At 40.9% G+C, this 12,585-nt stretch overlaps 1 protein-coding gene across 2 annotated transcripts in view; it reads left to right on the top strand.

Annotated features, from left to right (window-relative positions):
* Window positions 1-12,585, top strand: part of KDM1B (lysine demethylase 1B) — a 68,606-nt gene that overhangs the window by 17,805 nt on the left and 38,216 nt on the right. For both annotated transcript variants that reach the window (XM_010352704.2, XM_030928672.1), the window contains one exon: window positions 12,304-12,342. In XM_010352704.2, coding sequence (XP_010351006.1) covers window positions 12,304-12,342 — 39 coding nt within the window. The remainder of the gene's footprint in view (window positions 1-12,303; window positions 12,343-12,585) is intronic.

The following is a 12,585-nucleotide window of genomic DNA, read 5'->3' as shown; positions in this document are numbered from 1 at the left end:
ACCTGGGATTCAAAATATAAACATCATATTTTTATAATGCCTGGGATTCAATAAAAGCCTGGGATTCAAAATATAAACATATTATATTTAATAATAAACTGTACAGTTTATTTTCTGTGCCTGGCGTATTTGTTTCTTATTAATAAAAATATATTAGGAGTGGCTGGGTGTGGTGGCTCATGCCTGAAATCCCAGCACTTTGGTAGTCTGAGGCAGGCGGATCACCTGAGGTCAGGAGTTTGAGATCAGCCTGGCCAACATGTTGAAACCCTGTCTCTAGTAAAAATAAGAAACTTAGCTGGGTGTGGTGGCATGTGCCTGTAATCTCAGCTACTCGGGAGGCTAAGGTAGGAGAATCACTTGAACCCTGGAGGCAGAGGTTGCAGTGAGCTGAGATCATGCCGTTGCACTCTAGCCTTGGCCACAAGAGTGAAACTCCATTTAAAAAAAGAAAAAAGAAAAAAAGGAGGGTAATCAGTGAATTATATCATAAATTTATGTTTAATGTTTGCAAAACTACCAAATGTCTTTCATGGTTGTACCATACTACAACATTTTGTAGTGTTACATGTATATACACACACACCCCACAGTTTCTTCATCCACTCGTTGATTAATGGGCATTTGGGTGGGTTCCACAATTTTGCAATTGTGAACTGTGCTACTATAAACATGCGTGTAGAAGTATGTTTTTTGTATAATGACTTCTTTTGCTCTGGCTAGATATCCAGTAGTGAGATTGCTGGATCAAATGGTAGTTCTACATTTAGTTCTTTAAGGAATCTCCACACTGTTTTCATAGTGGCTATACTAGTTTACATTCCCACGAGCAGTGTAGAAGTGTTCCCTGACCACTGCATCCATGCCAACATCTGCTGTGTTTTGATTTTTTGATTATGGCCATCCTTGCGGAAGTAAGGGGCTATCCCATTGTGTTTTTATTTGCATTTCCCCAATCATTAGTGATGTTGAGCATTTTTCATATTGTTTATTGGCCATTTGTATATCTTCTTTGAGAATTGTCTATTCATGTCCTTAGCCCACTTTTGATGGAACTGTTTGTTTGTTTCTTAATGATTTGAGTTCTTTGTAGATTCTGGGTACTAGTCCTTTGTCAGATGTATAGGTTGTGAAGATTTTCTCCCACTCTCTGGGTTGTCTGTTTACTCTGCTGACTGCTCCTTTTGCCTTGCAAAAGCTCTTTAAAGTCCCAGTTATTTATCTTTGTTTTTATTGTATTTGCATTTGGGTTCTTGGTCATGAAATCCTTGCCTAAGCCAGTGTCTAGAAAGGTTTTTCCAGTATTGTCTTCTAGAATTTTTGTAGTTTCAGGTTCTAGATTTAAGTCCTTAATCCATCTTGAGTTGATTTTTGTGTAAGGTGAGATATGAGGATCCAGTTTCATTCTCCTACATGTGGCTAGCCAATTATCCCAGCACCATTTGTTGAAAAGAGTGTCTTTTCCCCACTTTGTTATTGTTTGCTTTGTTGAAGATCAGTTGCCTCTAAGTATTTGGGTTTATTTCTGGGTTTCTGTTCTGTTTAACTCGTCTGTGTGCCTATTTTTATACCAGTACCATGCTGTTTTGGTGACTATGGCCTTATAGTATAGTTTGAAATCAGGTAGTGCAGTGCCTCCAAATTTGTTCTTTTGCTTTGTCTTGCTTTGGCTATGCGGGCTCTGTTTTGGTTCCATGTGAGTTTTAGAATTTTTTCTAATTCTGTGATGAATGACAGTAGTATTTTGATGGGGATCACTTTTAATTTTTAGATTGCTTTTGACAATATGGTCATTTTTACAACATTGATTCTAACCATTCATGAGCATGAGATGTATTTCCATTTGTTTGTGTCATCTGTGATTTCTTCCAGCAATATTTTGTAGTTTTCTTTGTAGAGGTCTTTCGACTCCTTGGTTAGGTTTATTCCTAAGTATTTTATTTTATTTTGCAGCTATTGGTAAAGGGGTTGAGTTCTTGATTTGACTGTCTGCTTGGTCACTATTGGTGTATAGAAGAGCTACTGATTTGTGTACGTCAATCTTGTATCTGGAAACTGCTGACTTCTTTTATCAGTTCTAGGAGCCTTCTGGAAGAGTCCTTAGGGTTTTTGGGGTGAACAATCATATTGTCAGCAAACAGTGACAGTTTGACTTCCTCTTTATCAATTTGGATGCCCTTTATCTCTTTCTCTTGTCTGATTGCTCTGGCCAGGACTTCCAGTACTGTGTTGAAGAGGAATGGTGAGAGTGGGCATCCTTGTTTTGTTCCAGTTCTCAGAGGGAATGCTTTCAACTCTTCCCCATTCAGTATTATGTTGGCTCTGGGTTTGTCATAGATGGCTTTCATTACATTGAAGTATGTCCCTTGTATGCCGATTTTGCTGAGAGTTTTAATCATAAAAGGATGCTGGATTTTGTCCAGGGCTTTTTCTGCATCTATTGAGATGATCGTGTGATTTTTGTTTTTAATTATGTGGTATATCACATTTATTGACTTGCATGTTAAACCATCCCTGCATCTCTGGTATGAAACCCACTTGATCATGGTGGATTTTGTTTGATACGTTGTTGGATCCGGTTAGCTAGTATGTTGTTAAGCGTCTGCGTTAGCTAGTATCTTGTTAGTGTCTGTGTTCATCAGGAATATTGGTCTGTAGTTTCGTTTTTGGTTATGTCCTTTCCTGGTTTTGGTATTGGGGTGATGCTGGCTTCATAAAATGAATTAGGGAGGGTTCCCTCTTTCTCTGTCTTGTGGAATAGTGTCAGAAGGATTGGTACCAATTCTTCGAATGTCTGGTAGAATTCTGCTGTGAATCCATCTGGTCCTGGACTTTTTTTTGTTGGTAATCTTTTAATTACCATTTCAATCTCGCTGCTTGTTATAGGTCTGTTCAGGGTATCCAATTCCTCCTGATTTAAGCTAGGAGGGTTGTATTTTTTCCAGGAATTTGTCCATGTCTTCTAGGTTTTCTAGATTACGTGCGTAAAGGTGTTCATAGTAGCCTTGAATGATCTTTTGTATTTCAGTGGTGTCAATTGTAATATCTCTTTTTTTCATAATGAAGTTATTTGGATTTTCTCTCTTCTTTTCTTGGTTAATCTTGCTAATTGTCTATCAACTTTATTTATCTTTTCAAAGAACCAGCTTTTTGTTTCATTTATCTTTTGTATATTTTTTTGGTTTCAATTTAGTTCTGCTTTGATCTTGGTTATTTCCTTTCTTCTGCTAGGCTTGGGTTTGGTTTATTTTATTTTATTTTTAATTTTTAAAATTTTCTGTAGTGTCACGGTCTTGCTGTATTGCCCAGACTGGTCTTGAACTCTTGGCCTCAAGTGATCCTCCCTTCCTAGCCTCCAAAAGTGCTGGGATTACAGGCGTGAGCCAGCGCACCTGGCACCACACCTGTTTTGTAAATACGGTTTTAATTGGGACATAGCCATGCTCCTTCCTGCTCCTGGCACCATACCTGTTTTGTAAATAAAGTTTTTTTTGTTTTTTTTTTTTTTGAGACGGAGTCTCACTTTGTTGCCCAGGCTGGAGTGCAGTGGCCGGATCTCAGCTCACTGCAAGCTCCACCCCCTGGGTTTACGCCATTCTCCTGCCTCAGCCTCCTGAGTAGCTGGGACCACAGGCGCCCGCCACCTCGCCCGGCTAGTTTTTTGTATTTTTTAGTAGAGACAGGGTTTCACCGTGTTAGCCAGGATGGTCTCGATCTGCTGACCTCGTGATCCGCCCATCTCGGCCTCCCAAAGTGCTGGGATTACAGGCTTGAGCCACCGCGCCCGGCGTAAATAAAGTTTTAATTGGGACATAACCATGCTCATTGTTATGTATTGGCTGCTTTCATGCTACAATGACAGTATTTGCGACAGAGCCCAGAATATTTATTATCTGGTCCTTTATAGAAAATGTTTCCTGACCCCTTTTCTGACCCATGGGCATGGTATTTGTCTCCATCTTTTTAAGGTGAATGTCTTCTAACAGTGTTTTCTAATATTCACTGAGGCTATCTTTTATGCCTTTGTTCAGTTTATTTCTAGATACATAATTTTTTTTCCCGTAGTTGTAGATAAAATCGATTGATTTTTTTGTTTTGGATGAAGCCTCACTCTGTCATCCAGGCTGAAGTGTAGTGGCACCGTATTGGCGCACTGCAACTACTGTCTCCTGGGTTCAAGCTATTATTCTGCCTCAGCCTCCTGAGTAGCTGGGATTACAGGCACCCACCACCATGCCCCCAGCTAATTTTTTTATATTTTTAGTAGAGACGGGGTTTCATCATGTTGGCCAGGCTGGTCTCGAACTCCTGACCTCAGGTGATCTGCCTGCCTTGGTCTTCCAAAGTGCTGGGATTACAGGCCTGAGCCACCGTGCCTGGCCTATTTTTTATTATTTATTTATTTTTTGAAACGGAGTCTTGCTTTGTTGCCAGGCTGGAGTGCAATGGCACGATCTTGGCTCACTGCAACCTCTGCCTCCCAGGTTCAAGTAATTCTCCTGCCTCAGCCTCCTGAGTAGCAGGGACTACAGGCACGCACCACCACGCCTGGCTAATTTTTTGTATTTTAGTGGAGACGGCTTCCCCGTGTTGGTCAGGCTGGCCTTGAACTCCTGACCTCGTGATCTACCTGCCTCGGCCTCCCAAAGTGCTGGGATTATAGGCGTGAGCCACTGTACCTGACTAATAAAATTTGTTTTTAACTCCATTTTCAAGTTGTGCACTGTTGCGACTATATAGAAATACAATCGACTTTTGTATATTGGCCTCGTACCCAGAGACTTTGTTAACTTCACTTAGCAAGTTTCATAGATCTTTTTGTAGATTCCTTTGGGTTATCTGCAAATCAGTCATACAATCATGATTGTCTACAAACCTCTTCTCAGTTTTTTTTCCCTTTTTCTTCCCTTACTACATTGGTCAGGACCGCCAGTGATAGTGTTCTGTAGAAGTGATGAGAGCAGACAACCTTTTCTTGTTCCTGACTTTAGGAGGAATGTGTTCAGTATCATATACAGTGTCGGCTATAGCTTTTTGTGAACATTCTTTATGAAATTGAGCAGTCTCCTTTTCTCTTCCTAATTTGCTGATAACTTTTTATGATGAACAGATGTGGGCTAATAGTTTTCCTGCATCTTTTATGATGACCATTGCTTTTTCTTCTTTAGTCAGCAAATGTAATGAATTACACCAATTTGGGAAATGTTGAATCAATGTTGCATTCCTGGGGGAAAAAAATCCACTTGTTTTTAATATATTGTCCTTTTTATATATTCCCAGATTTGATTGAATTTTGTTAAAGATTTTTGCATCTGTGTTTGTCTTGGATACTTTGTTATTTTCCTTTCTTGTAATAACCTTGTCGGGTTCTGCTTTCAGAGTTATGCTGGCTCTGTGAAACGAGCAGTATATACTCTTTTCTATTTTGTTTGTCGTATAAGTTTGATATTACTTCTTTTTTTGTGTGTTTGGTTGAATTCGCTAATGAAACAATTTGGGCCAGTAGCTTTCTTTGTGAAAAGTTCAGAAATTACAAATTCAGTTTCTTTAACAGATACATGGCCATTTAGGTGGTTTATGACTCCTTTCCATTTTGGAAGGTTGTGTTTTTCAAGCAGTTTGTCTTTTTCCTCTGCGTTGTCACATTTTTAATTTAAAGTTGTTCGTACTGTTTCCTTGTTCTTCTTTTAATGTTGGTGGGCTCTATCTTGGTATCCCTTCTTTTATTCTTGATGTTGGTGATTTGAGAGTGAGGGAAGGAAAGCACTGATCTAAGCATGGGATTAGATTCCTGGAATTGGTAAGAGCCTTTCCAAAATCTTTCAATTTAGCACTAGATATTTTTCTTTCTTTTTTTTTTTTTTTTTGTAAGGCAGAGTCTCGCTCTTTTCACCCAGGCCAGAGTACAGTGGCGTAATCCTGGTTCACTGCAGCCTTGACTTCCTGGGCTCAGGTGATTCTGCCGCCGTAGTCTCCCGAGTAGCTGGGACTACAAGTGTATGCCACCACGCTTCACTAATTTTTTTTTTTTTTTTTAAATAGAGACAGGGTTTTGCTGTCTTGCCCAGGGTGAGGCCCTTGATTGATTCTGGAACTCAACTTTGAAAGTTGAAGGCCTCTCTGAGAAGAGGAAGAGAAAAAAAAATGGGAAGGAGCTGACATGAGGGCATGGGCAGTTCATTTCCAGGCTGTGTGGCTGCACTGTTGGGAGCTGGGAACTGAGCAATGAAAATACCATGAACATGTGAGGCACAGGGGAGCGTGTTCAGCTTGCAGGAACAATGTCTTGGTTGCACTAAATTAACTACCTGTGTCCCAGATTACTTGACAATGAAAACTTGACTCAGTGGCATTTCGTTACAATATTTAAAGGAGAGTTCAGGCAAGCAACAGTCAAAAAGAGCTGACTATTTTAATAGATTCTATTTTTTGAGCCATTTTCAGTCAGCCTATGTATGCGATGATTCTAAAAATTGTTTCAGATAATTTTTTAAGATTTTGGATGATTTGTATAATATTACATTAATCAATACTAGCTGTGATTTTGTTGTTGTGGTTTGGTTTTGTTTGAGAAGGAGTCTCGTTCTGTTGCCCAGGCTGGAGTGCAGTGACACCATCTAGGCTTACTCCAACCTCCGCCTCCTAGGTTCAAGCAATTCTTCCATGTCAGCCTCCCGAGTAGCTGGGTCTGCAGGTGCTCACCACCATGCCCAACCAATTTTTGTATTTTTAGTGGAGACAGAGTTTCACCATGTTGTCCAGGCTGATCTCAAACTCCTGATCTCAGGTGATCTACCTGCCTTGGCCTCCCAAAGTGCTGGGATTACAGGCATGAGCCACTGCCCCCAGCCACTCTAGCTGTGGTTTTTACATTTTGTTCTGTGCTTTGACTAAACTGTAATTGGAGTGATCCATAATCTGACCTCTCTTTTTTTTTTTTTTTTTTTTGAGACGGAGTCTCACTCTGTCACCCAAGCTGGAGTGCACTGGCCAGATCTCAGCTCACTGCAAGCTCCGCCTCCTGGGTTCACGCCATTCTTCTGCCTCAGCCTCCTGAGTAGCTGGGACTACAGGCGCCTGCCACGTCGCCCGGCTAGTTTTTTGTATTTTTTTGTAGAGAAGGGGTTTCACCGTGTTAGCCAGGATGGTCTCGATCTCCTGACCTTGTGATCCGCCCGCCTTGGCCTCCCAAAGTGCTGGGATTACAGGCTTGAGCCACCGCGCCCGGCCAATCTGACCTCTCTTTTACTTGCTGACAATTGAATGGACAACTTGGACTTTATCTCTACTAATTCAAACTATGCCTTGCTTTTTGTTTTTTAAATTTTTTCTTGGGTGGTGGTCGTCACTTTCAATTTCTCTAAGTAGTTTTTGAAAACTCAAAGGTTTTCTGTAGAATAACTTTACTTTTAGACAAATGATATATGTTCATTATTGAAAAATTCCAGCAATGTAGAAAAGAACAAAGATAGAAAAAATTCATGCAGTCATCATTGTGAAATAACCATCATTGAGTGAGATACATTCAAGAGTATCTATATAGTGTACCTCTGTGTATATTCAGGGAGAAGGCCTGATTGACAAATAGCTTCCTGTTAAGGAATAGTGCTATACACACACTTTTTTCTAAGTTGGTTGTGTTTAATATAACATCAATTTAAGATAAGAAAAGGAAGCCAAAGTGAAATAAGAAATTGTTGAACATAAAATACTTCTTTATCCCAAGAAATAAGTTTCTAAAAACTCTCTAAAAGGTTAAGAAAATATGAGAATAAGAAGTGGGAATCAGCTGGGCACAGTGGCTCATGCCTGTGATCTCAGCCCTTTGGGAGGCTGAGGCAGGAGTTTGACCTGGGCAACATGACGAGACCCTGTCTCTGCAAAGAATACAGAAATTACCTGGGCCTGGTGACGCGCGCCTGTAGCCCCGGCTACTTGGAAGACTGAAGTGGGAGGAACCCTTGAGCCCATGAGGTCAAGGCTGCAGTGAGCCAAGATCGCACCACTGCACTCCAGCCTAGGTGACACAGTGAGACCTTCTTCCAAGAAGTAAAAAAGTTGAAATCACTTTAACTTGAAAAAAAAAGTAAAACTTCATGTTTCAATTTTAGATGATATTGGTCAACACCCTGTTATGAAATCAGAAAAAATAAATTATATAACACTTTCTTTTCTTCTCTCCCAATTTGTGTTATGGTTTTGTTTTTTGTTTCGTTTTCTTGGCGATTTTATTATTTCCTATAACTGTATTCCCCTCCATTGTTCACTCTCACTTACATGTTTATGTAGATCTGCTACTCTCTGTAATTTCTCTTACCGTAGTTCCCTCTATCCCAGGTTCTTTATTTTGATTTGAAACCTGGCTGGCTGTATTTTAACATCAAGCATTTTTTTCCAGGAGGGCCTCAGAGGTGTCAGATTCCTTACATTTTTGAAAACTTAATTACTTTTCTTCTCACCTCACCTTAGTAAAAGCCTTTATGTCTTTTAAAATTCCAACCCTTTTTTTTTTTTTTTTTTTTTGAGATGGAGTCTCTCTCTGTCACCCAGGCTGGAGTGCAGTGGTGCGGGGACTACAGGTGCCCGCCACCGCGACCAGCTAATTTTTTGTATTTTTAGTAGAGATGTGGTTTCACCGTGTTAGCCCAGGATGGTCTCAATCTCCTGACCTCGTGATCCGCCCGCCTCGGCCTCCCAAAGTGCTTGAGATTACAGATGTGAACCATCACACCCAGCCCTTAAATTCCAACTTCTATGGATGATATCAAATCTTGTCCCCCAACTCAGTCACCCTCCTTTGAGACCCCTTCATCTTACTGTTCTAGTATGAATCGATTGCTCTCCATAACCTGAACTTTTGAAATACTAATTTAAATGATATTTATTGACCCTGAGTAATTGTGGTTTTCAGTGTGGTGTGCTGTCAAGGAGAAAGTCAGTGAAGGTTTATTTGTAGAATAACATGAAAAAGAACAGTTGACAACTCTGTATACCGTTTTTGATCTTGCTCTTTCTCATTTAATATGTCTTAAAAGATGTGTTCATATAAGTATATAAAGATCTCTTCTTTCTCTTTATTTTTATTTCATTCTTTTTTAAGTGATGGTGTCTCGCTCTGTCATTCAGGCTGGAGTACAGTGGCATCCTCTTAGCCCAGTGCAGCCTCAGACTCCTGAGTTCAAGTGATTCTCGCCCGACTCAGCCTCTCGCCACAGGCACACCACCATGCACAGCTCATTTTTTTAAATGTTTAATGTTTTTGTAGTGACAGGGTCTTGCTATGTTTCCCAGGCTGGTCTCAAACTCCTGGCCTCAAGTGATCCTCCCGGCTTGGTCTCCCAAAGTGCTGGAATTACAGGTGTGAGCCACTGTGCTCAGCCCTTCTTTCTCTTCAATGGCTGTCTCATAAGTAGTCCACTGAACAGACGTCCCGTGCTTAATTTAGTGCTATTGAAGGGCATTTAGGTTACTTTTAAACGTTTACTGTTCCTCACTGTGCTTTAATGAAAAGCTTTCTATCTGTGCTATTTTTGAGTATATTTATTTGTAAGATCAGTTCCTACAAATGAAATTTCTGTATCAAAGGGTAGATGCTGTTGTTTTAAGATGAAATAAGTTATAGACACAAAGAATTATAATTTGCATGTAAGGAGAAAAGAATAAAAGCAAACACTGGTGTACCTCCCTACTACTCAGTTGAAGAAACAGAGCGCTCCCAATGGCTTTGTCCCTCCCTCCAGTGTGCTCCTCAGTAGTTATTGTTATGCTTCTTCTCTTTCCGTTACAGGAGTAAACAGTGTCCTGAATTTTGTGGGTTTTTTTTTTTGGAGACAGGGTTTCGCTCTTGTTACCCAGGCTGGAGTGCAGTGGCGCAGTCTCGGCTCATTGCAACCTCTGCCTCCCAGGTTCACGTGATTCTCCCGCCTCAGCCTCCTGAGCAGCTGGGATTACAGGTGCCCGCCACCACACCTGACTAATTTTTTGTATTTTTAGCAGAGACGGGGTTTCGTCACGTTGGCCAGACTTGTCTCGAACTTCTGACCTCAGGTGATCCATCCACCTCGGCCTCCCAAAATGCAGAGATAACAGATGTGAGCCACCGCGCCCGGCCCTGAATTTTGTGTTTCTTACTCCTTTGCTTTATGTTATAGAGTTAATACATATTTCTGAAACCCTAAGTAACATAAGTTTTGCCTATTTTTATACTGGTTACAAATTATATCACAATTGTTTATATTCCTCTTTAACTTGCTCTTTTCACTCAACATTAAGGTTTTGGGGATGCATCCATGTCGATGCCTAAAACTTTGGTGTGTTAATACCAAAGAGTAGTATTACATTGTGTGAACCTACCTTGGTGTATCTATTCTTGTGTTCATGAATATAAGGGCTGTTTCTAGTTTTTGACTGTTAAGTACAAATGCTACTGTGAGCATTCTTGCCTGGCACAAGGACAGGAGTGTCTTTGAAATACAGTCCAAGGACTAGAACTGCTGGGCCATATGGTATGGCAATCTTGTTTGTTTAGGCACGTTTTCTTAGTGAAATAGAACATACAGAAAATGCACAAATCAGAATGCATAGCTCAATGAATTTTCACCAAGTACCCATTTAGCTGGCTCCCAGGAAAGAAACTGAACACACACCAGCCCCTTAGAAGCCCCGTGTCACTTTTAATCACAGTCTGTAACCGTTGCTGCCCTAGAGTAACTGCCTACTTTCCTGACTTACAATCATATTGTTTTGTTTTGTTTTGTTGCTTGCTTTTAAGTTTTACATGAATGGTATCCTACACTGTGATTGTTCTAGCTTCTTTTTTTGTTTTGTTTTTGAGACGGATCTTGATCTGTCGCCCAGGCTGGAGTGCAGTGGTGCGATCTTGGGTCACTGCAACCTCCTTCTCCCAGGATCAAGTGATTCTCCTGCCTCAGCCTCCCAAGTAGCTGGGATTGCAGGTGCGCACTACCATGCCCAGCTAATTTTTGTGTTTTTAGTAGAGACGAGGTTTCACCATGTTGGCCAGGCTGGTCTCGAACTCCTGACCTTAGATGATCCACCCACCTCAGCCTCTCAAAGTGCTGGGATTACAGGCATGAGTCACTGTACACAGCCTGTTCTAGCTTCTTTTGCTTAGCATTGTCAGATGCGTCCATGTTGTAATGTGTGGTCATAGTTTGTTTTCATTGCTGTGCAACATGCCATTGTTTGACTGTAATGCAATTTGGGTGTCCATTGTGCTGTTTATGACCTTTGGGTATTTGCTAGCTTTTTTCGTTTTTTTTGAGACAAAATCTCCATTACCCAGATGGAGTGCAGTGGTGCTGTTACAGCTCACTGCAGCCTCAACCTCAAACTCCTCAATCAGTCCTCCCACTTTAGCCTCCTGAGGAAGTACAGGCATGCACCACCAAGCCTGGCTGAGTTTTGCAATTTTTGTAGAGATGGGGGGGGGGTCTCTCTGTGTTACCGAGGTTGGTGTTGAACTCCTAGGCTCAAGCAATCCACCTGCCTTGACCTCCCAAAATGCTGGGATTACAGGTATGAGCCACTGAGTCTGGCCAGTTTCTAGCTTTTTTTGAATACAAATAATGCTCCTTTGAACACTTTGTAATACTTTTGTTGATGCAGATATACAAGAGTCTCTCTCTAGAAAATATAACCCAGTTAGAATTGCTGGATGTATCATATGTATTTTCAGTTATAAAAGATGATGTCAGATGATTGTGCATTTTAAATGTTTGTATTTTGTCACCACCCTTCATGGTTGTTATATGCCTTTATTTTCCACCAGGAACGTCCTTGTGAGAGTGCCTGTCTCCCCACACCCTAACTTTTTTTTTTTTTTTTTTTTCTGAGATGGAGTCTTGCTCTGTCACCCAGGCTGGAGCGCAGTGGTGCAGTCTCGGCTCACTGCAACCACCACTTCCTGGATCCCAGCGATTCTCCTGCCTCAGCCTCTCCAGTAGCTGAGATTACAGGCACCCGCCACCATGACTGGCTGATTTTTATATTTTTAGTAGAGCCAGTGTTTCACTATTTTGGCCAAGCTGGTCTGAAACTCCTGACCTTAGGTGATCCGCCCACCTTGACTTCCCAAAGTGCTGCTCGACCTCCCAAAGTGCTGGGATTATGGGCGTGAGCCACAGAGCCAGGCCTTCAGACACTCTCATTTATACGTTGTTTCATCAAAATGCTTTTCTTTGCCAGCCTGATAGGTGAAAAGAGATATCTTATTGAAGATAAATTGATAACTGAGACTATTTTATAAGCAACCCTAATTTAACACTTGGTTTTCTTTTGTAGCCCGAGACCTCAGATCATTGTTCCCTCCCAGAGGATCTAGTGAGTACTTCCGCATGCTGTGGATTGGGGTTAATTGTGCCTTTGATGATAAGTGTTATAAGGAAATGATAGTAGCTTCATGAATTTCTTTCTCTTTGGTTGCTGATCAGTGGCTTTTTAATCTAACATGATAACTGTATTATGAAAATGGTAGCAATAGTGATATTATGGGTAGTCCTTACCCCAACTTGAAAAATAAAAGTAAAGTTATATTGGTTTTCATTAAAAGGAAATGAAGAGGAA

The sequence above is a fragment of the Rhinopithecus roxellana genome, chromosome 4 (assembly GCF_007565055.1).
Source record: "Rhinopithecus roxellana isolate Shanxi Qingling chromosome 4, ASM756505v1, whole genome shotgun sequence".
NCBI classification, from domain to species: domain Eukaryota; kingdom Metazoa; phylum Chordata; class Mammalia; order Primates; family Cercopithecidae; genus Rhinopithecus; species Rhinopithecus roxellana.
This window is presented reverse-complemented; position numbering and strand designations above follow the sequence as displayed.